A 27,660-nucleotide genomic window follows, 5' to 3' on the forward strand; every position below is an offset into this window, starting at 1 on the left:
TGGCAAAGAGGGACTTTGCAATTAATTGCAATTAATCTGATCACTCTTCATGACATTCTGGAGTATATGCAAATTGCCATTATCAAAACTGAGGCAGCAGACTTTGTGAAAATTAGTATTTGTGTCATTCTCTAAACTTTTGACCACGACTGTACATCTGTATTCCTGTCCGTGAGACGAGATGAGGAAGAGACACGGGTTAATGGTCTTTCTGCGCCGTATACCTCAACCCTGTTCTCAAATGTCAACGCGGTTGTGTGTTAGTAATTAACTAATGATTATGTCACTTGCCTACTTAATTAGCAAAAAATAATTAATTAAAGATTTGTTTGTTAATTTATGACTAAGCAGCTGGCTTCCGGCGGCATTAATGCTGTTTGTTGTCATGCAAAGCATAATCATATTCTATCTGATTGGCTCAAGCAAGAGGAAATGTAGTATTCGTACTGTTTCACCATGTTTCTTCAAGCTTTGGTTGTACTCAGGCCCAGCTAGTGGTTAGGAGAGAGAGTGGAGGTTGGAGATTGGCTTGTGAAAGTCAGTGGGCAGTTATACAGCCCTATATGAAACTGTGAAAGTAATCAAAGGATAGTTTGGTTTGTCTTCTGAAACAATGACCCTGAAAATGAGAAATAGTTTATTTGATTTGGTTTATTGGAGAACATTTAAAATCAATGACCGGTTTTATCATGCCACTGTACTGTGTATTGTCATGAGCCCTCTCACTCCACCGGGTTACCACCTTAATGTGTTTCCACTATCTTCCACTCTGCTCATCTCTCTCTCTCTACTCAGCCTAACGAGCTCCACCTGTCCCTGCTCTGCTCGGCTCTAATTACTCTGCCAGCTGCGCTGCATTACCCACTAACCTCTCCCAGTATTTAAAGTCCCGTCTCTCAGCTCTCCTTTGTCAGATCGTCTGCAAAGCTCACACCCGGAACCTGTGTGCTCGCGCTTCTGGCTCACCCTTGTTTTGTGACCCCGGACCTGCCTGATTCTTGGATACTCTTCTGCCCCAGGAAAACCAGACCTGCTTTCTGCCATTACGACTCCTGACTACTCTTCGACCCCGGACTTCTGGACCACCAACCACCGGCGTCATCGGACGCACCGCTGCCACTGGGGGGGGGCACAGACCCAGCACATTGGACGGGATAACCCCTGGAGCCTTCACTCACTCCCTACTTCCCTTTTCCCTTAAGTTTTAATAAACTTTCTGGTGTGATGCAATTGTGGTCCTCTTGTCGTCTGTCTGAACCGTGACAGTACGATCTGACCATCATGGACTCAGCGCACACTTCCCCCGACATGGAAACCGAAGAACCTGAGCAACCCACCGCCATGCTACGCCTGGAACACACTGAGAGAGAGCTAGGCCGCATGAGCGGCGACATCACCTCTCTGCTTCAGGTCGGCCACCAACAGCATCAGCAGTTCCAGCAGCACCAGCAGCAGTCCCAGCAGCAGCAACAACAACTCGCCAGGATCATCCAACTCCTCACCAACCTTACCCCAGCCAGTCTGCCCACCAGCCCTGCCTCCGAGTCACCTGCCCCGGTCATTTCAGCCGCTGCCCCGGAACCCAAGATTGGAAACCCCGAGCGGTTCAACGGCGATTCTACCCAGGTCCGGCCATTCCTGACTAGCTGCCGACTTCAGTTCTCCTTGCAGCCAAGGACCTTCGCCACGGAGGGGGCTAGGGTCGGGTATGCCATCACTCACCTGACGGGCCGAGCTCGACTCTGGGGAACAGCAGAGTTCGAACGTCAAACCCCCGCATGTGCAACCTTCGACCTGTTTGCTGAGGAGATGCTGAAGGTGTTTGACCTGGATTCACCAACCGCAGAGGCATCTCGTGAACTGTTCAGTATTCGACAAGGCAGACGTACAGTCGCAGACCATTCCATCGACTTCCGAACCCTGGCAAGACGAAGTTCTTGGAACACACCATCGTTGGTGGACGCGTTCTTCCATAGCTTGGCTGACTATATCAAGGGACGAGTTGGTCTCCCATGAACTGCCTTCCACTCTTGATGAAGCCATCGCACTGACTGTCCGGATCGACAGAAGGATACAGACCCGTCGTCGTGAGAGGGGGGCGCCAAGGTCCACCAACTACCGGCATTCGGAGAGATCCGACTGGGCTCCTGTCAGCTACTGCCACTCACCCAAGTCAGCTTGATCAGTCTGAGCCTATGGAGATTGGGCGAGCCTCTCTCACTCCTGCAGAGCGCCAGCGCCGCTTCACCTCAAACCTCTGCCTCTATTGTGGAGGTGATGGACATCGTGTGGTAACCTGCCCTTTAAAAGCCGAAGCTCACCGGGCATAGGGGGAGTCCGGTTGAGCTCAATGACCATCCAGTCCTCCGACCGCAAACCCTTGCTGCAAGTTCACCTCCGCCTCTCTGACTCTACTCACACCCTGGCTGCTCTGGTGGATTCTGGCGCCCGAAGCCAACATAATGGACATCAAGCTGGCACGCCAACTGGGACTGGAGAACCTCCGTTTGACACCTCCTATTCCTGCCCGGGCACTGGACGGACACTTACTCGGATCGGTCACTCATGTCACGGCCCCGGTCTTGATGGGTCTGTCCGGAAACCATCAAGAAACTATCCAGTTTCACCTGCTCCCCTCTCCAGGCCAACCCCTCATCCTGGGTTACCCATGGCTCCGCCCGGCACAACCCTCAGCTCGACTGGGTGACCGGGGGGATCAGGGAGTGGGGAGAGGACTGCCACCGAACCTGCCTGCTTGCTGCCGCACTACCCCCTCGGCCAGTACCTACTAACTCCGCCCCTGACCTCTCCCATGTCCCAGAATGCTACCATGGTCTCAGAGAAGTGTTTAACAAAGCAAGAGCCACATCTCTGCCCCCTCACCGACCGTACGACTGTGCCATCGACCTCCTCCCTGGAACAGCCCCTCCAAGGGGCCGTCTTTATTCGTTGTCTGCTCCTGAAAGAAGGTCCATGGAGGACTACATCAATGACTCTCTGTCCACAGGATTGATCCGTTCATCTTCATCTCCGGCTGGTGCTGGCTTCTTCTTTGTGGGGAAGAGGGACGGATCTCTTCGCCCCCTGCATCGACTACAGGGGACTCAACGACATCACAGTGAAAAACCGTTACCCTCTCCCTCTGCTCACCTCTGCTTTTGAGTTGCTCCAGGGAGCCACTGTTTTTACCAAGTTGGATCTCAGAAACGCTTACCACCTAGTGCGGATCCGGGAGGGAGATGAATGGAAGACCGCATTCAATACACCAACAGGCCACTACGAGTATCTGGTTATGCCTTTTGGCCTCACCAATGCTCCTGCTGTGTTCCAGGCTCTAGTGAATGATGTACTGCGGGACATGTTAAACAAGTTTGTCTTCGTTTACCTGGATGACATCTTAATCTACTCCAGAAACCTGTCTGAACACACCCGCCATGTCCAGCAAGTCCTTCATCGTCTTCTGGAGAATTCCCTCTACGCCAAGGCAGAGAAGTGTGAGTTTCACGTCAAGACAGTGGCCTTCCTGGGGTACATAGTGGCAGAGGGAAGTATCCAAATGGATCCTGCCAAAGTATCAGCAGTCACGTCATGGCCAGTTCCGGAGAACAGAAAGAAGCTGCAACAGTTTCTGGGGTTTGCTAACTTCTATAGAAGGTTTATCCGGAACTACAGTACCGTTGCTGCCCCTCTCACTGCTCTAACCAGCACCAAGCAACCCTTCACCTGGACCCCAGCAGCCGACAAGGCCTTCAGTACCCTCAAGGTAAGGTTCACCTCCGCTCCCATCCTCCAGATGCCTGACGTGGACCGGCAATTCATTGTGGAGGTGGACGCCTCGGATGTGGGAGTTGGTGCTGTGATTTCTCAGTGGGCTGCGGAGGATAGGAAGCTCCATCCCTGTGCCTTTTTCTCACGTCGGTTGTCCCCCTCTGAGTGCAATTACGACATAGGGAACCGAGAGCTGCTGGCTGTGAAGCTTGCCTTGGAGGAGTGGCGTCACTGGCTGGAGGGGTCCACCATTCCATTTCTCGTTTGGACCGATCATAAGAACTTGGAGTACATCCGCACGGCCAAACGGTTGAACTCCAGGCAGTCCCGCTGGGCCCTGTTCTTCACCAGGTTTAATTTCACTCTGTCATACCGGCCTGGATCACGCAACACCAAGCCAGACGCCCTCTCCCGTCAATTCCAGAAGGATGACAACCCCTCCAAGGATCCTGTGTCGATTCTGCCAAGTCCCTGCATCGTAGCAGCTCTGACCTGGGCTGTTGAGGAACAGGTGCTGGAAGCTCTCCGTAACCAGCCCGGTCCCAGCACTTGCCCAGCTGACCGCCTTTTGTCCCCGAAAACCTAAGGTCCCAGGTCGTTCAGTGGGGACATGACTCCCGCCTAGCTTGTCACCCTGGCTCCACCCGCACTTACAACCTGCTCGCCCAGAGGTTCTGGTGGCCCGCTCTGAGAAAGGATGTACGGGAATTCGTCCAAGCCTGCCCCATCTGCAACCAACACAAGTCGTCCTGCCAGCCCCCCAGCCGGATTGCTGCAGCCCCTGCCTGTGCCCAGACGTCCCTGGTCTCACATCGCCCTTGACTTTGTCACGGGGCTGCCCCCTTCAAGGGGCAAGACCGTCATTCTCACCATAGTTGACCGATTCAGCAAGATGGCACACTTCATTCCCCTCCCCAAGCTCCCAACCGCCAAGGAGACCGCCCAGGTGGTCCTGGAACACGTCTTCCGGATCCACGGACTGCCAAAGGATGTAGTTTCTGACCGTGGTCCACAATTCTCCTCCGCTTTTTGGAAGGAGTTCTGTCACCTGCTGGGAGCCACAGTCAGTCTGACTTCCGGATTCCATCCCCAATCCAATGGGCAGTCAGAGCGGGCAAATCAGGAGCTCGAGAAGGCACTGCGATGCATGACTTCACGCAACCCCCACTCCTGGTCGCAGCAATTGACATGGGTGGAGTACGCACACAATTCTCTGACCTGCTCTGCCATCGGTATGTCCCCTTTCCAATGTGTTTATGGATACCAGCCTCCTCTATTTGCCAGTCAGGAAGGGGAGGTTACTTGCCCATCTGCACTTGCGTTTGCCCGTCGATGTCGCCGCACCTGGTCACAGGCCCGAGCCACACTTCTCAGATCCGTTGCCAGCTACACTACCGGGGCCAACCGTCGGAGAATCCCTGCTCCCACCTACCATGTTGGTCAAAGGGTGTGGTTGTCGTCAAGGAACCTGCCACTCAGGGTGGAGTCGCAGAAGTTGGCACCTCGGTTCATTGGCCCATTCCCTATCATAAGAGTGATTAGCCCAACTGCTGTCCGGCTCCAACTGCCTAATTCCATGAGGGTGCACCCCACTTTCCATGTGTCTAAGATTAAGCCCATTCATGAGAGTCCGCTGGTCCCTGCTGCGCCTTGTCCTCCTCCTCCACGGCTCGTCGATGGTGGTCTGGTTTACACCGTCCGCCGCCTGCTTCGGTCCAGACGGAGGGGTAGGGGTCTCCAGTACCTCATTGACTGGGAGGGCTATGGACCTGAGGAAAGGACCTGGGTGCCAGCTAGTCGGATTGTGGATAGGACTCTCATCACCGCCTTCCACCAACGGCATCCTGATCAACCTGCAATCCGTAGGGGCCGCCCCAGAGGGATCCCTAACCGTCCTGCCCGCTCGGCTTCCTGTCCTGTGCCTGATCCTGTCTCGGGACCTGTCCCATCTCCCGACCACGGCCCTCCGGCTTCCTCCGAGGATGAGGGCGTTCGCTGGACCGTTCGGAGGAGTTCTAGCCCTCCTCCGGCTCCCCTCCTCCCGCCCGGCGTGGTGTTGCTCTTGGGACTTCTGGGGCCGTCCCTTGGGGGGTTCTGTCATGAGCCCTCTCACTCCACCGGGTTACCACCTTAATGTGTTTCCACTATCTTCCACTCTGCTCATCTCTCTCTCTCTACTCAGCCTAACGAGCTCCACCTGTCCCTGCTCTGCTCGGCTCTAATTACTCTGCCAGCTGCGCTGCATTACCCACTAACCTCTCCCAGTATTTAAAGTCCCGTCTCTCAGCTCTCCTTTGTCAGATCGTCTGCAAAGCTCACACCCCGGAACCTGTGTGCTCGCGCTTCTGGCTCACCCTTGTTTTGTGACCCCGGACCTGCCTGATTCTTGGATACTCTTCTGCCCCAGGAAAACCAGACCTGCTTTCTGCCATTACGACTCCTGACTACTCTTCGACCCCGGACTTCTGGACCACCAACCACCGGCGTCATCGGACGCACCGCTGCCACTGGGGGGGGGCACAGACCCAGCACATTGGACGGGATAACCCCTGGAGCCTTCACTCACTCCCTACTTCCCTTTTCCCTTAAGTTTTAATAAACTTTCTGGTGTGACGCAATTGTGGTCCTCTTGTCGTCTGTCTGAACCGTGACATGTATGTCATGTTTAATCTCGTTCTCCATTTTTGTTTATCTTTCTCTCCTTTTTTACACCCTTTCTTTCTCTATCTCCGTCTCACTCTCTCCCTTCTCTCTCATTCACTTTCTCGGTCTGTCTCCCTCAGTCACTCACTTAGTCTCTTCACTCACTGTCTTTCTCTCTCACTGTCTTTCTCTCTCTCATTCTCTCTGCCATGTTCTTGTAATTGACAGATACTGAACAAGCCCTTACCTTTACTGCGGACCTATTTGTCCCTCACATATCGGTGACACACACACACTCACACACACACTAGCTATCATTCACTCTTTCTGAGTGCTATACTATTACTTGGCTTTGGGCATGTGATAATGACGATATTGCCAAGCCTTTAGCTAATCTTCTTATAGGCTCTTCTAAGCAAAGTATATAATACATTATAAACTGGGTGGTTACAGTATAATATAGTATATTGATTATATTGATTTATGGTGTTATGTAGTTTATTCTACATAATCTAACATGTATCTATCCATATCATTGAGAACAGATGACCTGGTTGGTCACCATTTGGACAATCCGTGCTGTTCTCTGATAGACCATTCTTTGTGCAGGTCCTTCCGGGTCGTAGCTGTGACGTGCACTGCATCAACAGATTGTGTCTTCTCCAGTGTGTGTGTGTGTGTGTGTGTGTGTGTGTGTGTGTGTGTGTGTGTGTGTGTGGCCGTGTCCGAAATGTACTTACTGAAACCACATACTCTGTAATAATCATACAAGTTAGAATGCACTGTTTAGTAAAAATGTATGCAATAAGCAACGAATATCATACTAGGCTCACCCATACTGAAAATGTGTCACGTTGTATAAGGATTTGAAGACAGGTGCAGGAATACGTAATAGGGGTTTTATTTTCTCCACCCAACACAAGGTACGTCATGAACAACGACGGGGACGAAGCCCAAAACAAACACATATATATAGAGTGAGGGAAAAAAGTATTTGATCCCCTGCTTATTTTGTACGTTTGCCCACTGACAAAGAAATGATCAGTCTATAATTTTAATGGTAGGTTTATTTGAAAAGTGAGAGACAGAATAACAACAAAAAAATTCAGAAAAACGCATGTCAAAAATGTTATAAATTGATTTGCATTTTAATGAGAGAAATAAGTATTTGACCCCTCTGCAAAACATGACTTAGTACTTGGTGGCAAATCCCTTGTTGGCAATCACAGAGGTCAGACGTTTCTTGTAGTTGGCCACCAGGTTTGCACACATCTCAGGAGGGATTTTGTCCCACTCCTCTTTGCAGATCTTCTCCAAGTCATTAAGGTTTCGAGGCTGACGTTTGGCAACTCGAACCTTCAGCTCCCTCCACAGATTTTCTATGGGATTAAGGTCTGGAGACTGGCTAGGCCACTCCAGGACCTTAATGTGCTTCTTCTTGAGCCACACCTTTGTTGCCTTGGCCGTGTGTTTTGGGTCATTGACATGCTGGAATACCCATCCACGACCCATTTTCAATGCCCTGGCTGAGGGAAGGAGGTTCTCACCCAAGATTTGACGGTACATGGCCCCGTCCATCGTCCCTTTGATGCGGTGAAGTTGTCCTTTCCCCTTAGCAGAAAAACACCCCCAAAGCATAATGTTTCCACCTCCATGTTTGACGGTGGGGATGGTGTTCTTGGGGTCATAGGCAGCATTCCTCCTCCTCCAAACACGGCGAGTTGAGTTGATGCCAAAGAGCTCGATTTTGGTCTCATCTGACCACAACACTTTCACCCAGTTTTCCTCTGAATCATTCAGATGTTCATTGGCAAACTTCAGACGGGCATGTATATGTGCTTTCTTGAGCAGGGGGACCTTGCGGGCGCTGCAGGATTTCAGTCCTTCACGGCGTAGTGTGTTACCAATTGTTTTCTTGGTGACTATGGTCCCAGCTGCTTTGAGATCATTGACAAGATCCTCCCGTGTAGTTCTGGGCTGATTCCTCACCGTTCTCATGATCATTGCAACTCCACGAGGTGAGATCTTGCATGGAGCCCCAGGCCGAGGGAGATTGACGGTTATTTTGTGTTTCTTCCATTTGCGAATAATCGCACCAACTGTTGTCACCTTCTCACCAAGCTGCTTGGCGATGGTCTTGTAGTCCATTCCAGCCTTGTGTAGGTCTACAATCTTGTCCCTGACATTCTTGGAGAGCTCTTTGGTCTTGGCCATGGTGGAGAGTTTGGAATCTGATTGATTGATTGCTTCTGTGGACAGGTGTCTTATATACATTCCCTAACCTCCCGAGTGGCGCAGTGGTCTAAGGCACTGCATCGCAGTGCTAGCTGTGCCACTAGAGATCCTGGTTCGAATCCAGGCTCTGTCGTAGCCGGCTGCGACCGGGAGACCCATGGGGCGGCGCACAATTGGCCCAGCGTCGTCCAGGGTAGGGGAGGGAATGGCCGGCAGGGATGTAGCTCAGTTGGTAGAGCATGGCGTTTGCAACGCCAGGGTTGTGGGTTCGATTCCCACGGGGGGCTAGTATGAAAAAAATTAAATAATGTATGCACTCACTAACTGTAAGTCGCTCTGGATAAGAGCGTCTGCTAAATGACTCAAATGTAATGTAAATGTATACAGTTAACAAGCTGAGATTAGGAGCACTCCCTTTAAGAGTGTGCTCCTAATCTCAGCTCGTTACCTGTATAAAAGACACCTGGGAGCCAGAAATCTTTCTGAGAGGGGGTCAAATACCTATTTCCCTCATTAAAATGCAAATCAATTTATAACATTTTTGACATGCGTTTTTCTGGATTTTTTTGTTGTTATTCTGTCTCTCTGTTCAAATAAACCTACCATTAAAATTATAGACTGATCATTTCTTTGTCAGTGGGCAAACGTGCAAAATCAGCAGGGGATCAAATACTTTTTTCCCTCACTGTATATAACACAGGAATGTAACCCAAACAAAAGAGCAAGGTGTAAACCTCTGAACAATACACGGGACGGGACCCGTAATAACAAGAGCACAATACACGGTACTCACAAGACCAACGGACATGGGACAATAATCGACAAGGACAATGGGGAACAGAGGGCACATATATACACATACTAATCAGGGGGAATGGGAACCAGGTGTGCGTAATGAGACAAGACAGTCCGGGGTTGGTGGTAATGAACCAGATCAGTGAGGCCTAGAAGGCCGGTGACGTAGACCTCCGGAGCTGGTGAATGGAATGAGCAGCAGTACCGGGGGGATCCGTGACAGAATGTATAGTAGAATGTGTGATTGCGTTGTTTCCCGCCAGCTGATTATCAGCAGTTGTCAAACAGGTGTCTGAAAAGACGGTTCTCTTCCTCAATAGAATGAGCATGACATCCTGGCATTTAAAGCAGTGGTTCTCATCTGGTTTTGCCTCGGGACGCAAATTTAACCAGGTTGTCTCAGTCCCCAAAATTAAATCTCAAAAAAATTGTTTCATGCTATATTGATAGTAATTGTAACAATTATATGACAATAGAAATAATTCAATTTTGCCCATATTCTTGATGAAGAAGTTTAATAAGTTCACTGGTTTGAGACCATATGTGAACATCCAGCTCGATTTGGTCCTACGTAGCAAAATTTGAAATTGTGTTTTTTACATTGGATAAAAGTAGAGACTCAGAGCTAGAAAATGGTATATCATTCACTGCAGTTGATGAACAATGGGAAAGTAATTATGCTTTGAAAGTTGACAAACTTGTAACCCCACTTTTGAGAAAATTGACCTTGAATGTTTTGGTATACCTACTGGAGAGCACTTCTTTGTCTACACCCATTCAGCGTTGTTCACACCCTCTTAAGCCTAAGCCCCACCCATCTCTTTAAGGATTCACATGTGAGGCCATGTGTTAACCAGAGTGAGTAAGGTAGTGTAGTAAACAACCAAATATTTCAAGACTAAAAGTGGTGAAAGTAGTAGCAAAAATACACTTTATCTAGTCCTTGGCCTGTATCTTAATCTGACTTTGGTGCAGGTCATGTTGTTCTTCACATTACCGTCTCTGGTAAACACAATATATCAAATAAAATCAACGTTTATTTGTCACATGCACAGGATAGAGAAGGTTTAAACGATACAGTGAAATGGTTACTTACATATTTGCATAGAAGCAATATCAAACATACAAAGTGTCCAGATAAATATTGTATAACTTTTTTATAATTATTAGATGATTTTTACCCAGACACACTTAAATTGATGGGTCATGTGAAAGAAATGCTCTAACCACCCCCCAGCCACATCTAGCTAAGTGGATGGGTCACTGTATTCTAGACATGTACACATGTTAATGAAATAGGGCCTGTTTGGGCCTACATAAAGCTGTCCCAACAGCAGAGCTTTCTTTTCAGCACCATGGAGTGAATCCTTACCACTGCTACACCTGGCTATCAGCAGAGCCTTGTCTGGCAGCGAAACAGTTCATTCAGCCTCATTTACTGCCTTTAAAAAAAACATAGCTGATATGGCTGACTTGCTTAAACAAATGTGGTTTCTACTGACAATTGAGATGTACAAACTATGGTATAAGGGGATGATGAGTGGATAAGAGGCAATCCGTAATTTTGATTAAGACATTAATGAGCGAGCTAGAACGGACGTAGTCAATATAACTACAGTGGGGAAAAATAGTATTTAGTCAGCCACCAATTGTGCAAGTTCTCCCACTTAAAAAGATGAGAGAGGCCTGTAATTTTCATCATAGGTACATGTCAACTATGACAGACAAAATGAGAAAAAAAATTCCAGAAAATCACATTGTAGGATTTTTTATGAATTTATTTGCAAATTATGGTGGAAAATAAGTATTTGGTCAATAACAAAAGTTTCTCAATACTTTTGTTATATACCCTTTGTTGGCAATGACACAGGTCAAACGTTTTCTGTATGTCTTCACAAGGTTTTCACACACTGTTGCTGGTATTTTGGCTCATTCCTCCATGCAGATCTCCTCTAGAGCAGTGATGTTTTGGGGCTGTCGCTGGGCAACACGGACTTTCAACTCCCTCCAAAAAGGTTCTATGGGGTTGAGATCTGGAGACTGGCTAGGCCACTCCAGGACCTTGAAATGCTTCTTACGAAGCCACTCCTTCGTTGCCCGGGCGGTGTGTTTGGGATCATTGTCATGCTGAAAGACCCAGTCACGTTTCATCTTCAATGCCCTTGCTGATGGAAGGAGGTTTTCACTCAAAATCTCACGATACATGGCCCCATTCATTCTTTCCTTTACACGGATCAGTCGTCCTGGTCCCTTTGCAGAAAAACAGCCCCAAAGCATTATGTTTCCACCCCCATGCTTCACAGTAGGTATGGTGTTCTTTGGATGCAACTCAGCATTCTTTGTCCTCCAAACACGACGAGTTGAGTTTTTACCAAAAAGTTATATTTTGGTTTCATTTGACATTCTCCCAATCATCAAAATGCACTCTAGCAAACTTCAGATGGGCCTGGACATGTACTGGCTTAAGCAGGGGGACACGTCTGCACTGCAGGATTTGAGTCCCTGGTGGCGTAGTGTGTTACTGATGGTAGGCTTTGTTACTTTGGTCCCAGCTCTCTGCAGGTCATTCACTAGGTCCCCCCGTGTGGTTCTGGGATTTTTGCTCGCCGTTCTTGTGATCATTTTGACCCCACGGGGTGAGATCTTGCGTGGAGCCCCAGATCGAGGGAGATTATCAGTGGTCTTGTATGTCTTCCATTTCCTAATAATTGCTCCCACAGTTGATTTCTTCAAACCAAGCTGCTTAACTATTGCAGATTCAGTCTTCCCAGCCTGGTGCAGGTCTACAATTTTGTTTCTGGTGTCCTTTGACAGCTCTTTGGTCTTGGCCATAGTGGAGTTTGGAGTGTGACTGTTTGAGGTTGTGGACAGGTGTATTTTATACTGATAACAAGTTCAAACAGGTGCCATTAATACAGGTAACGAGTGGAGGACAGAGGAGCCTCTTAAAGAAGAAGTTACAGGTCTGTGAGAGCCATAAATCTTGCTTGTTTGTAGGTGACCAAATACTTATTTTCCACCATAATTTGCAAATAAATTCATAAAAAATCCTACAATGTGATTTTCTGGATTTTTTTTTCTCAATTTGTCTGTCATAGTTGACGTGTACCTATGATGAAAATTACAGGCCTCTCTCATCTTTTTAAGTGGGAGAACTTGCACAATTGGTGGCTGACTAAATACTTTTTTTCCCCACTGTATTTGTTCAGCACTTTTGAAATGTAGAGCGAAATAATTCAGAACATGGGCCGTTCTTACAGTATTCTCCCTGTACAGTCGTGGTCAAAAGTTTTGAGAATGACACAAGTATTGGTCTTCACAAAGTTCGCTGCTTCAGTGTTATGAGATATTTTTGTCAGATGTTACTATGGTATACTGGAGTATAATTACAAGCATTCCATAAGTGTCAAATACTTTTATTGACAATTACATTTAGTTTATGCAAAGAGTCAATATTTACAGTGTTGACCCTTCTTTTTCAAGACCTCTGCAATCCGCCCTGGCATGCTGTCAATTAACTTCTGGGCCACATCCTGACTGATGGCAGCCCATTCTTGCATAATCAATGCTTGGAGTTTGTCAGAATTTGTGGGTTTTTGTTTGACCACACACCTCTTGATGATCGACCACAAGTTCTCAATGGGATTAAGGTCTGGGGAGTTTCCTGGCCATGGACCCAAAATGTAGATGTTTTGTTCCCCGAGACACTTAGTTATCACTTTTGCCTTATGGCAAGGTGCTCCATCATGCTGGAAAAGGCATTGGTCGTCACCAAACTGTTCTTGGATGGTTGGGAGAAGTTGCTCTCGGAGGATGTGTTGGTACCATTCTTTATTCATGGCTGTGTTCTTAGGCAAAATTGTGAGTGAGCCCACTCCCTTGGCTGAGAAGCAACCCCACACATGAATGGTCTCAGGATGCTTCACTGTTGGCATGACACAGGACTGATGGTATCGCTCACCTTGTCTTCTCCGGACAAGGTGTTTTCCGGATGCCCCAAACAATCGGAAAGGGGATTCAGCAGAGAAAATGACTTTACCCCAGTCCTCAGCAGTCCAATCCCTGTACATTTTACAGAATATCAGTCTGTCCCTGATGTTTTTCCTGGAGAAAAGTGGCTTCTTTGCTGCCCTTCTTGACACCAGGCCATCCTCCAAAAGTATTCGCCTCACTGTGCGTGCAGATGCTAGCAGCAATATCCTTGCCTGTGAAGCCCTTTTTGTGCAAAGCAATGATGATGGCATGTGTTTCCTTGCAGGTAACCATGGTTAACAGAGGAAGAACAATGATTTCAAGCACCACCCTCCTTTTAAAGCTTCCAGTCTGTTATTCTAACTCAATCAGCATGACAGAGTGACCTCCAGCCTTGTCCTCGTCAACACTCTCACCTGTGTTAACGAGAGAATCACTAACATGATGGTAGCTGGTCCTTTTGTGGCAGAGCTGAAATGCAGTGGAAATGTTTTTTGGGGATTAAGTTCATTTTCATGGCAAATAGGGATTTGCAATTAATTGCAATTCATCTGATCACTCTTCATGACATTCTGGAGTATATGCAAATTGCCATCATAAAAACTGAGGCAGCAGACTTTGTGAAAATTAGTATTTGTGTCATTCTCTAAACTTTTGACCACGACTGTACACCAAGTCAGAGCTGTAGGATAAATAAAGGGGGCATATAAGCAGACAATGAAAGCTCTTACAATTTTCGATGATTACATTTCTCTAAAACAGGCTATAGGCTACATGTGCACCACCAAGTCAGAACAGTAGGCTAAGTTATGAGGGGGAAAGGGACCAAATTATTATGGTGATGCAAATGGGTTACTAACAGCTTACTACACAACATACACTTAGTATTACTTTCTTAGCTACAGTATACACATCTCCATGGCATATTACATCATTTATGCAGCAGCATACAATACATTTTTGGACTCACCTTGTTGTGCTGTGCTCACTTGAACAGGAAGGTGAACCAGCGGTCCTTGTGGGCAAAATGTGTCCTCAAAGTCTGGCATTCTCTGGATGTATGGTGCTTTCAAGACAACTGGGCTCTGCCCCACCTGCCCTGAATGACGTGTGTGTGTGCGATAGAGCCATCGCCGCCCCCCCTCCCCATGGCAGTGACATCTTGTTTTCCTCTCACGCTGAGATGTATCTGCGGCGCCCGTGTGTTGTTGCCGGGATGGCCCATCGGTTGTAGATCACCGTGGAAACACTACATAGCGACGAGCGCGGCAGTCTACCCTGTCAGCGGCGGGTTGGATTGTCGTCTCTCTCAGCGCTCACACACACACACACACACACACACACACACACACACACACACACACACACACACACACACACACATACTGGCCACATGAATCAGGTGACCCTAGTTAATCATTGTCAGTATGGCGGATTGGAGAGCCATAACATCAGCAGTCAAAGGGCCAAAACCTTGCCAACTCACCCATCTTTCAGACGCTGACCCTAACCACAAATCTAGGATCAGATTACACAACCCAAATAATAAGTACTTATTCTTACCAAGTGATGCTCTAGCTAGCAAATGACAGGAGAATAGCAGATGTAACAGGATTGTAAGGTAGCAGAGCAAAAGCACGATGGCTTGGTACTGAGACCTATACAGTGCCTTGCAAAAGTATTCCTCCCCCTATTTTGTTGCATTACAACCTGTAATTTAAATGGATTTTTATTTGGATTTCATGGAATGGACATACACAAAATAGTCCAAATTGGTGAAGTGAAATGAAAAAAATAACGGAAAAGTGGTTTGTGCATATGTATTCACCCCCTTTGCTATGAAGCCCCTAAATAAGATCTGGTTTAACCAATTACCTTCAGAAGTCGCATAATTAGTTAAATAAAGTCCACCTGTGTGCAATCTAAGTGTCACATGATCTGTCACATGATCTCAGTATATATGCACATGTTCTGAAAGGCCCCAGAGTCTGCAACACCACTAAGCAAGGGGCACCACCAAGTAAGGGGCACCATGAAGACCAAGGAGCTCTCCAAACAGGTCAGTGACAAGGTTGTGGAGAAGTACAGATCAGGGTTGGGTTATAAAAAAACATCCGAAACTTTGAACATCCCACGGAGCACAATTTAAATGCATTATTTAAAAATGGAAAGAATATGGCACCACATCAAACCTGCCAAGAGAGGGCCGCCCACCAAAACTCACGGACCAGTCAAGGAGGGCATTAATCAGAGAGGCAACAAAGAGACCAAAGATAACCCTGAAGGAGCTGCAAAGCTCGACAGCGTAGATTGGAGTATCTGTCCATAGGACCACTTTAAGCCGTACACTCCACAGAGCTTGGCTTTACGGAAGCATGGCCAGATAAAAGCCATTGCTTAAAGAATAAAATAAGCAAACACATTTGGTGTTCGCCAAAAGCCATGTGGGAGACTCCCCAAACATATGGAAGAAGGTACAAAAGCTTTTTGGCCATCAAGGAAAATGCTATGTCTGGCGCAAACCCAACACCTCTCATCACCCCGAGAACACCATCCCCACAGTGAAGCATGGTGGTGGCAGCATCATGCTGTGGGGATGTTTTTCATCGGCAGGGACTGGGAAACTGGTCAGAATTGAAGGAATGATGGATGGCACTAAATACAGGGAAATTCTTGAGGGAAACCTGTTTCAGTCTTCCAGAGATGTGAGACTGGGACGGAGGTTCACCTTCCAGCAGGACAATGACCCAAAGCATACTGCTAAAGCAAGACTCGAGTGGTTTAAGGGGAAACATTTAAATGTATTGGAATGGCCTAGTCAAAGCCCAGACCTCAATCTAATTGAGAATCTGTGGTATGACTTAAAGATTGCTGTACACCAGTGGAACCCATCCAACTTAAAGGAGCTGGAGCAGTTTTGCCTTGAAGAATGGGCAAAATCCCAGTGACTAGATGTGCCAAGCTTATAGAGACATACCCCAAGAGACTTGCAGCTGTAATTGCTGCAAAAGGTGGCTCTACAAAGTATTGACTTTGGGGGGGCGAATAGTTATGCATGCTCAAGGTTTCAGTTTTTTTTGTGTTATTTCTTGTTTGTTTCACACTAAAAATATTTTGCATCTTCGAAGTGGTAGGCATTGTGTGTAAATGAAATGATACAACCCCCCAAAAAATCAATTTTAATTCCAGGTTGTAAGGCAACAAAATAGGAAAAATGCCAAGGGGGGTGAATGCTTTCGCAATTCACTGTATACGCATTTTAGTTTTTTTGTCTGTGTAAGTGTGTGTGTCTGTGTGTGTGTGCGTGGGTGCTTGTCTGCGTCCGTCCTTGTGTGCGTGTGTGCGTGTGCAGTGCAAATCTAGGTTTCTGTATGTCTCTCTGTCAGTGTGTGGATGTGTGCTGGCATCTGTGTTTTGTCGCTATTCAAACACACCCCTCGATCACATACATATACTCACAAATACACACATGCATGCACACTTGATCATACTCACTCACACACTTACACACACACACAAAACACACATTCACGCCCACTCACATACAGTACACAGACACTCACAGGTGTTTTCACATCTAGAAACCCCTCACACACATGCGCACACACACACACACACACACACACAAACATACAGGTTTTTTTTGCCTCCCTAAACCCCCTCATACTAGAGTCCTGCACGGGTCAGAGTCGCCCCATGCCGGCCACATCAATTCAATACCCGACATCAGGACAGATTTTTCTCTGCAACCCAACCCACCCGCATAGAATTGTTAGGTAGTCTTAAACAAATCTACTTTGAAACAAAAGTATACAGCTCACACCTGTACTATGTCAGATATATTATTTTCACAATGTGATGTGTCACTAAATCGCTTTGAGAAAAATAGTATTCTTACCTAATGAAAGCCTGTAGCCAACATAACAAAACAATAGCCTACCTTTACATTCAATATTGTTTACATAATCAAAATGTTTAGGCCTAATTAAAACTTAAATAAACCATTCCCTGAATCGAATATAGGCTGCAAAAATAGGCTACATTTATTTAGTAGGCTATTCAAACTTTTACCAGCCACACCGGTTTACATTTTTTGGGGCCTGCATATGGTCTAATGAATGAAAGCCTGAATTAATGTACCCTAATAATTAACTGATAATTAACGGAATTATTGAAAACAAATAGGCCTACCTGCTTAGGCTTTGTATCCTTCTACCGCATTGTTGTCCTTCCAAACTGGGGATTTCACTCATGCAGCACTTGATTCCACGATGGTGTTGTAGCCTATTCCCTTATCATAACCTTTCTTTTTATTTCTCCGGTTAGGCCCACATTAGCCATTTTCGTGTGAGCTAGGCTATCCAGGGAAAGTAAACTTGGCAACAAGTCGTATTCTCAAGTGGGGAGAGGGAACATAAGCTCTACGTGTGGACAAATTAGAACGTTTTAGCACCACACAAATAAGGGACAGATCAAGGGCTGGCACAATTACCGTACAACAGTGTAGCAGACGATTATGGATGAAGATAAAATACCAAAATACCAAATACCATCATGAAAAGAAAATAATCGGCATAACCGTAAAAAATTATAATTGTGGAACGAATAGCTGACTGAAGACGAGACCGCCGAGCATTCGTGTGGTTGAGTCCGTTTCTGCTATAACATGGACTCCTAACAACATGACGAAACTTTGTTGTAATGTAGAATGTTCATTCAAATTATGTTAACTGATGTGGCTCATGCAATGAAATGTCTATTGAGTTGAATCAACAAATCACAGCACATATTTTAGCACTTCCTGCTTTGCTCCTATGGGTACGCTCGCAATGGCCGCCAGTCCACCCATTATGCCATCATTGACTTGAATGGGGACAACCGTTCTATTCAATCTATTTCTATTACAGCACATGCAGTAAGGAGCAGATAATTGTCTATATACAGTGAGGGAAAAAAGTATTTAATCTCCTGCTGATTTTGTACGTTTGCCCTCTGACAAAGAAATGATCAGTCTATAATTTTAATGGTAGGTTTATTTGAACAGTGAGAGACAGAATAACAACAAAAAAATCCAGAAAACGCATGTCAAAAATGTTATCAATTGATTTGCATTTTAATGAGGGAAATAAGTATTTGACCCCCTCTCAATCAGAAAGATTTCTGGCTCCCAGGTGTCTTTTATACAGGTAACGAGCTGAGATTAGGAGCACACTCTTAAAGGGAGTGCTCCTAATCTCAGCTTGTTACCTGTATAAAAGACACCTGTCCACAGAAGCAATCAATCAATCAGACTCTAAACTCTCCACCATGGCCAAGACCAAAGAGCTCTCCAAGGATGTCAGGGACAAGATTGTAGACCTACACAAGGCTGGAATGGGCTACAAGACCACCTTGGTGAGAAGGTGACAACAGTTGGTGCGATTATTCGCAAATGGAAGAAACACAAAAGAACTGTCAATCTTCCTCGGCCTGGGGCTCCATGCAAGATCTCACCTCGTGGAGTTGCAATGATCATGAGAACAGTGAGGAATCAGCCCAGAACTACACGGGAGGATCTTGTCAATGATCTCAAGGCAGCTGGGACCATAGTCACCAAGAAAACAATTGGTAACACACTACGCCGTGAAGGACTGAAATCCTGCAGTGCCCGCAAGGTCCCCCTGCTCAAGAAAGCACATATACAGGGCCGTCTGAAGTTTGCCAATGAACATATGAATGATTCAGAGGAGAACTGGGTGAAAGTGTTGTGGTCAGATGAGACCAAAATCGAGCTCTTTGGCATCAACTCAACTCGCCGTGTTTGGAGGAGGAGAAATGCTGCCTATGACCCCAAGAACACCATCCCCACCGTCAAACATGGAGGTGGAAACATTATGCTTTGGGGGTGTTTTTCTGCTAAGGGGACAGGACAACTTCACCGCATCAAAGGGACGATGGACGAGGCCATGTACCGTCAAATCTTGGGTGAGAACCTCCTTCCCTCAGCCAGGGCATTGAAAATGGGTCATGGATGGGTATTCCAGCATGACAATGACCCAAAACACATGGCCAAGTCAACAAAGGAGTGGCTCAAGAAGAAGCACATTAAGGTCCTGGAGTGGCCTAGCCAGTCTCCAGACCTTAATCCCATAGAAAATCTGTGGAGGGAGCTGAAGGTTCGAGTTGCCAAACGTCAGCCTCGAAACCTTAATTACTTGGAGAAGATCTGCAAAGAGGAGTGGAACAAAATCCCTCCTGAGATGTGTGCAAACCTGGTGGCCAACTCAAGAAACGTCTGACCTCTGTGGTTGCCAACAATGGTTTTGCCACCAAGTACTAAGTCATGTTTTGCAGAGGGGTCAAATACTTATTTCCCTCATTAAAATGCAAATCAATTTATAACATTTTTTACATGCGTTTTTCAGAAATTTTTTGTTGTTATTCTGTCTCTCACTTTTCAAATAAACCTACCATTAAAATTATAGACTGATCATGTCTTTGTCAGTGGGCAAACGTACAAAATCATTAGGGGATCAAATACTTTTTTCCCTCACTGTATATATATTTATATATGTGGGAACTCCTTCAAGACTGTTGGAAAAGCATTCCTCATGAAGCTGGTTGAGAGAATGCCAATAGTGTGCAAAGCTGTCATCAAGGCAAAGGGTGGCTACTTTGAAGAATCTCAAATATAAAATATACAGTATTTTGATTTGTTTAACACTTTTTTGGTTACTACATGATTCCATATGTGTTTTTTCATAGTTTTGATGTCTTCACTATTATTCTACAATGTAAAAAATAGTAAAAATAAAGAAAAACACTGGAATGAGTAGGTGTGTCTAAACTTTTGACTGGTACTGTATATTATTCGATTTTTTTAAATTATTGGAACATCTATTACAGTGACTGAGGTTATTTGGCTGGCCAATTACCGTCATCCAAAATTCCATTACCGTCACAGCCCTAGACAGTTCCCTGCTCCACACACTCTCAATATGTTGGTGGCTGAGAGCCTTATGTCTGCCTCTCCACTCACAGAATGGAATTCATAACAAAATGCAACACAACAAGTGGTTTGAAGAAATTGTATTATCTTGATTTAAAATATTTCAGACCCGCAATGTAATTGTTCTGAACTGCGAGCCGACCCACGGGTTGAAAGAATGTTTTCATTTCACCCACCAGCTGATTTTTTTGCGGCTCACCAGCGGGAACCATGGGTATCCGACCCGATGCAGAACTCTACCTCACACATACAGTACATGAGAGGTTACAGGAGGAAAGCTAAGCGGGAGATTAGTCAGAGTGTAATTACACCTGCTACACATACATTACACACACACACACACACACACACATACTGTACATACACACACACACCTGATTACTGTTTGATTAAGACAGGAATTATTGCAGTTAAATATTATTACCAAATCGCTCTCAGAAATGAGTGGATTGTGAAGGGCTTGCCTTTTGAAAGATCAAAGAGTGTCAATGAGGTGTAGCCTGCAATCATGTTGAGGTGGTTAAGCAGCATCTATTGTGGGAGTGTTTTCTATGGGAATGTGAGGCTGGGCTGGGTGTCATCATTTCTCACACTTTCCTGATTCATTAGACATTGTTGCAGATGTTTTGTTATGGATGTACTTTTGAGACACTTTTGAGGTGTTTGGGGTATTATCGATATTTGTGGAATGTTACTAATATTCTACACTACTCTACTTTACCCTAACCTACTTTAATCAACTCTACTTTACACTACCATACTCCACTCTACTCTAGTCTAGACTACTCTACTCTATTCTACTGTACTCCATTCTAGTCTAGTCTACTCTAATCTATTCTACTGTACTCTACTCTAGTCTACTCTATTCTACTGTACTCTACACTACTCTAGTCTACTCTATTCTACTGTACTCTACACTACTCTAATCTAGTCTACTGTCATGTTCCTTGTCTCCAGGTTCCAGGAGTGATGCTCTGCAGCATGGTACGTCAGGGACCCTCCCCCACTTCCTGCAGGAGCCCGATGATGCCTACATCGTCAAGAGCAACCCCATCAAGCTCAAGTGCCGGGCTAGGCCAGCCCTGCAGATCTTTTTCAAGTGCAATGGGGAGTGGGTCCACCAGAGCCAGCACCAGTCTCAGGAACACACCGACCAGGGCACAGGTGGGACACACACTGATGTGACATAGAAACACATACACATGCATGCACACACTTTTATGCACCTACCCACACAAACACATATACTGTACATTCACATGCTTACATATACTCATACATTCACACTCATACACACATACACACACACACATATACATTCACACAAACAAACATACACACACACAAACACATTCACACACCAAATCATTTTTTGCCATCCCAATCGCCCCATAGGCTATAATTTCAGTTGGAGTGATAAAACGGTGCTCATATTTTAAAGACTGAAGGCCAGTGAGGGTTAAAGGGCAGTTTATTGACTGTTCCCAAGCTTAAGTCCAACCCTTCAAATAGTATTGCCTTGCCATGTTGCAATTATATTCCACACAGTTAAAATCGAGCTCCTGCCGTCTCTAAATCTGTTTTGTCTGCTTTTGTCGAGTTACCTTCCCATCTGGCTCCTTCATATCTCTGATGCGTGTGTATATGTGTGTGTGTGTGTTTGTGTGTGTGCATGTGTGTGCGTTATGGCTGGAAATTGCCAGGGACCTCATGATCTCATATTATCCAGATACTTAGGTGCCGATACGATATGTATTGCAATTCTCACGATTATCACGATTATATGTATTGCGATTCGATCCTGCGATTTGATTTTGCGATTTGATGTTCCAAACATATTTCTCACTATATGTCTGCTGCTGAGAGACAAGAGAGAGCATTAGAAAATTAGTTTTGATCAGTCATGGAATTAAAAGTGCTGAAAACATGTTGGCTTACTATTTAAAAATAAGATGGAGAACAACCAATAGGATGAAAAATACCTGAGTTTTGGCGCAGGTACAGCCAACTGCTACTAGCTAACACTACCTAGCAACAACAAAAAAACAAATTACAAGTCAAAATATCTGTATAATATCGTCCAAAATAATATTACAAAAAAGTATGTGCATGCGTGAATGTATACAGTGGGGAAAAAAAGTATTTAGTCAGCCACCAATTGTGCAAGTTCTCCCACTTAAAAAGATGAGAGAGGCCTGTAATTTTCATCATAGGTACACGTCAACTATGTCAGACAAATTGAGAATTTTTTTTCCAGAAAATCCCATTGTAGGATTTTTTATGAATTTATTTGCAAATTATGGTGGAAAAAAGTATTTGGTCACCTACAAACAAGCAAGATTTCTGGCTCTCACAGACCTGTAACTTCTTCTTTAAGAGGCTCCTCTGTCCTCCAGTCGTTACCTGTATTAATGGCACCTGTTTGAACTTGTTATCAGTATAAAAGACACCTGTCCACAACCTAAAACAGTCACACTCCAAACTCCACAATGGCCAAGACCAAAGAGCTGTCAAAGGACACCAAAAACAAAATTGTAGACCTGCACCAGGCTGGGAAGACTGAATCTGCAATAGGTAAGCAGCTTGGTTTGAAGAAATCAACTGTGGGAGCAATTATTAGGAAATGGAAGACATACAAGACCACTGATAATCTCCCTCGATCTGGGGCTCCACGCAAGATCTCACCCCGTGGGGTCAAAATGATCACAAGAACGGTGAGCAAAAATCCCAGAACCACACGGGGGGACCTAGTGAATGACCTGCAGAGAGCTGGGACCAAAGTAACAAAGCCTACCATCAGTAACACACTACGCCGCCAGGGACTCAAATCCTGCAGTGCCAGATGTGTCCCCCTGCTTAAGCCAGTACATGTCCAGGCCCGTCTGAAGTTTGCTAGAGTGCATTTGGATGATCCAGAAGATGATTGGGAGAATGTCATATGGTCAGATGAAACCAAAATATAACTTTTTGGTAAAAACTCAACTCGTCGTGTTTGGAGGACAAAGAATGCTGAGTTGCATCCAAAGAACACCATACCTGCCTGCGGTTATGGAACCCCTACCTGTCCCAGACCTGCTGTTTTCAACTCTTAATGATCGGCTATGAAAAGCCAACTGAGATTTATTCCTGATTATTATTTGACCATGCTTGTCACTTATGAACATTTTTGAACATCTTGGCATGGTTCTGTTATAATCTTCACCCGGCACAGCCAGAAGAGGACTGGCCACCCCTCATAGCCTGGTTCCTCTCTAGGTTTCTTCCTAGGTTTTCGCCTTTCTAGGGAGTTTTTCCTAGCCACCGTGCTTCTACACCTGCATTACTAGCTGTTTGGGGTTTTAGGCTGGGTTTCTGTACAGCACTTCGAGATATTAGCTGATGTAAGAAGGGCTATATAAAATAAAATTGATTGATTGATTGACCTACTGTGAAGCATGGGGTTGGAAACATCATGCTTTGGGGCTGTTTTTCTGCAAAGGGACCAGGACGACTGATCCGTGTAAAGGAAAGAATGAATGGGGCCATGTATCGTGAGATTTTGAGTGAAACCCTCCTTCCATCAGCAAGGGCATTGAAGATGAAACGTGGCTGGGTCTTTCAGCATGACAATGATCCCAAACACACCGCCCGGGCAACGAAGGAGTGGCTTCGTAAGAAGCATTTCAAGGTCCTGGAGTGGCCTAGCCAGTCTCCAGATCTCAACCCCATAGAAAATCTTTGGAGGGGAGTTGAAAGTCTATGTTGCCCAGCGACAGCCCCAAAACATCACTGCTCTAGAGGAGATCTGCATGGAGGAATGGGCCAAAATACCAGCAACAGTGTGTGAAAACCTTGTGAAGACTTACAGAAAACGTTTGACCTGTGTCATTGCCAACAAAGGGTATATAACAAAGTATTGAGAAACTTTTGTTATTGACCAAATACTTATTTTCCACCATCATATGCCAATAAATTCATAAAAAATCCTACAATGTGATTTTCTGGAAAAAAAATTCTCATTTTGTCTGTCATAGTTGACGTGTACCTATGATGAAAATTACAGACCTCTCTCATCTTTTTAAGTGGGAGAACTTGCACAATTGGTGGCTGACTAAATACTTTTTTTCCCCACTGTACCTGCTAGGGATGTGCATCTTTCCCGTTCTCGATTCGTATCTAGATACATGGGCTCCGATACGATACAGGAATGATACGATTTAGTTTGAAATTATTCGGTGCGATTCAGTTTGATTCGAAGAAAGAATCGATGCGATTCGGTTCGATGCGATACGATTTGTTGCATAAACACATCCATTCTCCAATCTAAATTAAAATCTGCTGCTGATGCAGCTCATGAGCTGGGACTCTCTGAGCTGGATCTGCCTGAGCTGACTTCTGTGTGTGTGTGTGTGTGTGTGTGTGTGTGTGTGTGTGCGCGTATTTTTGTGGGGACATTTTACCGGTCCCCAGGAGGCATAGGGGATAGGTTTAGGGTTAGGATTACAATTAGGGTTAGGGTTAGAATTAAGGTTAGGGTTAGGGGTTATGGTTATGGTTAGGTTTAGGGTTAGGGTTAGGAGTTAGGGTTAGGTATAATTTTAGGGTTAAGGTTTTGGGATAAGGTTAGGCTTAGGGTTAAGGTTAGGGTTATGGTTAGGTTAATGGTTAAGGTTAGGGTTAGGGTTAGGGTTAGATTTAGGGTTAGGGGTTAGGGAAAATAGGATTTTAGATGGGAATCAATTATTTGGTCCCCACAAGGATATCAATACAAAACTGTGTGTGTGTATGTGTCACGACTTCCGCCGAGGCTGCCTCCCCTCCTTGTTCTGGCAGGTTTCGGCGTTCGTCGTCACCAGCTTACTAGCTACTGCCGCTCCCATTCTCATCACTCCACTTGTCTTGTCTTGTCAATCACACACACCTGGTGCTCATCCCCTAATTAGTCTGTGTATAAGTGTTCCCTCTGTCCCCTTGTCTTTGTGAGTGATTGTTCAATGTGGGAGGAGAGTAGCTCGGTTGAGATACTCTCTCATTGATTTAGCCAGGGTTGATTTTCCCCTGTGTCATTACATTTATTGTATTTTCTGAGACTGTGTTTGGTCAGGGAGGATTGTTTCCCCTGTACCTGTTTCGATTGCCGTTGTAGGCGCATTGTATGTCTGGAAGGAATACATCTGCATCCGGTTATTTTACTCCTGCGCCTGACTCCGTCCATCATTCACCACAGAATCACTCACCCGCTGATATGGAGTCAGCAGGAGAAGACCGCATGCCTGGATGGAGTTGTGGCAAGGGTCCAGGAGCATTCCACGATGCTGGCCAGCTTGGGGGAAGCGATGGATCGGGTTCTTCAGGTCGTCCAATGACTGGATAGGAGAGGACCCGATCTGTCGAGACCAGCTGGCCAACCGGATCCAGCCACCTATACCCCAGCACCCGGAGGGATCCAGATATCCCGGCCACCGGCGTTTGATGGGACGGCAGCGCGCTGTAAAGGATTCCTTCTCCAACTGGAGCTGTATTTCTCCAGCATCAGGCCAGCGCCATTGGAGCGGGAGAAGGTATCAGTCCTCGTTTCCTGCCTCTGTGGGAAAGCCCTGGAGTGGGCCAGCACGGTGTGGAACGAAGGAAGAGCCGCGTTGGAGGACTACAGGGAGTTCGCTCGCCTTTTTCGGGCAGTTTTCGATCACCCGCCCGAGGGTCGAGAGGCGGGCGGGCGGCTGGTCCAGCTGAGGTAGGGGACGAGGACCGCACAGGACTACGCGCTGGAGTTCCGGACGCTGGCAGCAGGGTCTGGGTGGAACGAGCGGGCCCTGATCGACCATTTCTGGTGCCACCTATGGGAGCTAGCCTGCCGGGATGCCATGCTATCGTTCTCCCAACTGGTGGACATGGCCATCCGGCTGGACAATCTGTTGGCAGCCAGAGGACGTCCTGGTAGGGGTCTGCCCGTTCCCACCCCGGACGACTCGGATCCCGAGCAGATGGAGCTGGGTGGAGCCGCCGGTAGAGAGAGCGGAGGAGGACAGCGACAGTGCCACTCTGGTGGCACGAAGGGACAATACACCTCAAGTCGCAGTCAACGTTCTTTTGGGTCTGGAGGCGGTAGGCAGGGCACTCACGCATCACCCCAGGTATCGAACACCCACACTTGTTCAGAGCCCTTTGCGGCGCACTGTACCCTATCTATCTCCTTTCCCGGTCACATGGTAGTTCCCCAGTGTAAGGCGCTAGTCGATTCAGGCGCAGCTGGGAACTTTATGGACAGGGCATTTGAACGCCGTCAAGGCATTTCATTAGTTCCCCTATCCATTCCACTCCCCATCAGAGCCCTTGATAGTCGACCATTAGGGTCCGGGTTAGTTAAGGAGGTTACTGTACAAGTCACCATGATCACCCAGGAGACTCATTTTGAGCAGATCACCTTTTTGATTATTGAATCTCCTGCTTACCCTGTAGTATTAGGTATCCCATGGTTAGCCCTTCACAACCCCAATTTCTCATGGCCGCAGAGGGTTCTTACGGGGTGGTCGCGAGAGTGTCCGGGTAGGTGTCTAGGTGTTTCCATTGGTGCAACCACGGTGGAAAACCTAGACGGTACCCCCACCATGCGCATTCCCCCCCGAATACCTCGATCTGGCACTCGCGTTTTCCAAGACGCAGGCGACTAAATTACCACCTCATCGGGAGGGGGATTGCACGATAAACCTTCGGGTAGACGCTGTACCTCCCAGGAGTCATGTGTATCCCCTGTCGCAGGCTGAAACGGAGGCTATGGAGACATACGTCACCGAGTCCCTGGGCCAGGGGTATATACGTCCCTCCACTTCACCTGCTTCCTCGAGTTTCTTCTTTGTGAAGAAGAAAGATGGTGGTTTATGCCCGTGCATTTATTATCGACCACTGAACAAGGTGACGATACGATTTAGTTATCCTCTTCCCCTCATTCCTTCAGTGATTGAGTCAATGCATGGGGCCCGCTTCTTCACCAAATTAGATCTCAGGAGTGCCTACAACCTGGTGCGTATTCGGGAAGGGGATGAGTGGAAAACAGCATTCAGCACAACCTCGGGGCATTATGAATACCTGGGGATGCCCTACGGTTTGATGAATGCTACATCTGTCTTCCAGTCCTTTGTGAACGAGGTGTTTCGGGACATGCTTGGTCGCGGTGTGGTGGTCTACATTGATGACATCCTGGTTTATTCCGCTACGCGCGCCGAGCATGTGTCCCTGGTTCGCAAGGTACTGGTCCGACTGCTGGAGAATGACCTTTATGC

The 27,660-nt window shown here is 46.4% G+C and overlaps 1 protein-coding gene across 4 annotated transcripts in view; it reads left to right on the forward strand.

Moving 5' to 3' along the window:
* The window catches only part of LOC121582606 (netrin receptor UNC5D-like), a 330,437-nt gene that overhangs the window by 209,288 nt on the left and 93,489 nt on the right, over nt 1–27,660 (forward strand). For all 4 annotated transcript variants that reach the window (XM_045225089.1, XM_045225090.1, XM_045225092.1 and 1 more), the window contains exon 2: nt 21,359–21,565. In XM_045225089.1, coding sequence (XP_045081024.1) covers nt 21,359–21,565 — 207 coding nt within the window. The remainder of the gene's footprint in view (nt 1–21,358; nt 21,566–27,660) is intronic.

The sequence above is a fragment of the Coregonus clupeaformis genome, chromosome 15 (genome assembly GCF_020615455.1).
Source record: "Coregonus clupeaformis isolate EN_2021a chromosome 15, ASM2061545v1, whole genome shotgun sequence".
NCBI classification, from domain to species: domain Eukaryota; kingdom Metazoa; phylum Chordata; class Actinopteri; order Salmoniformes; family Salmonidae; genus Coregonus; species Coregonus clupeaformis.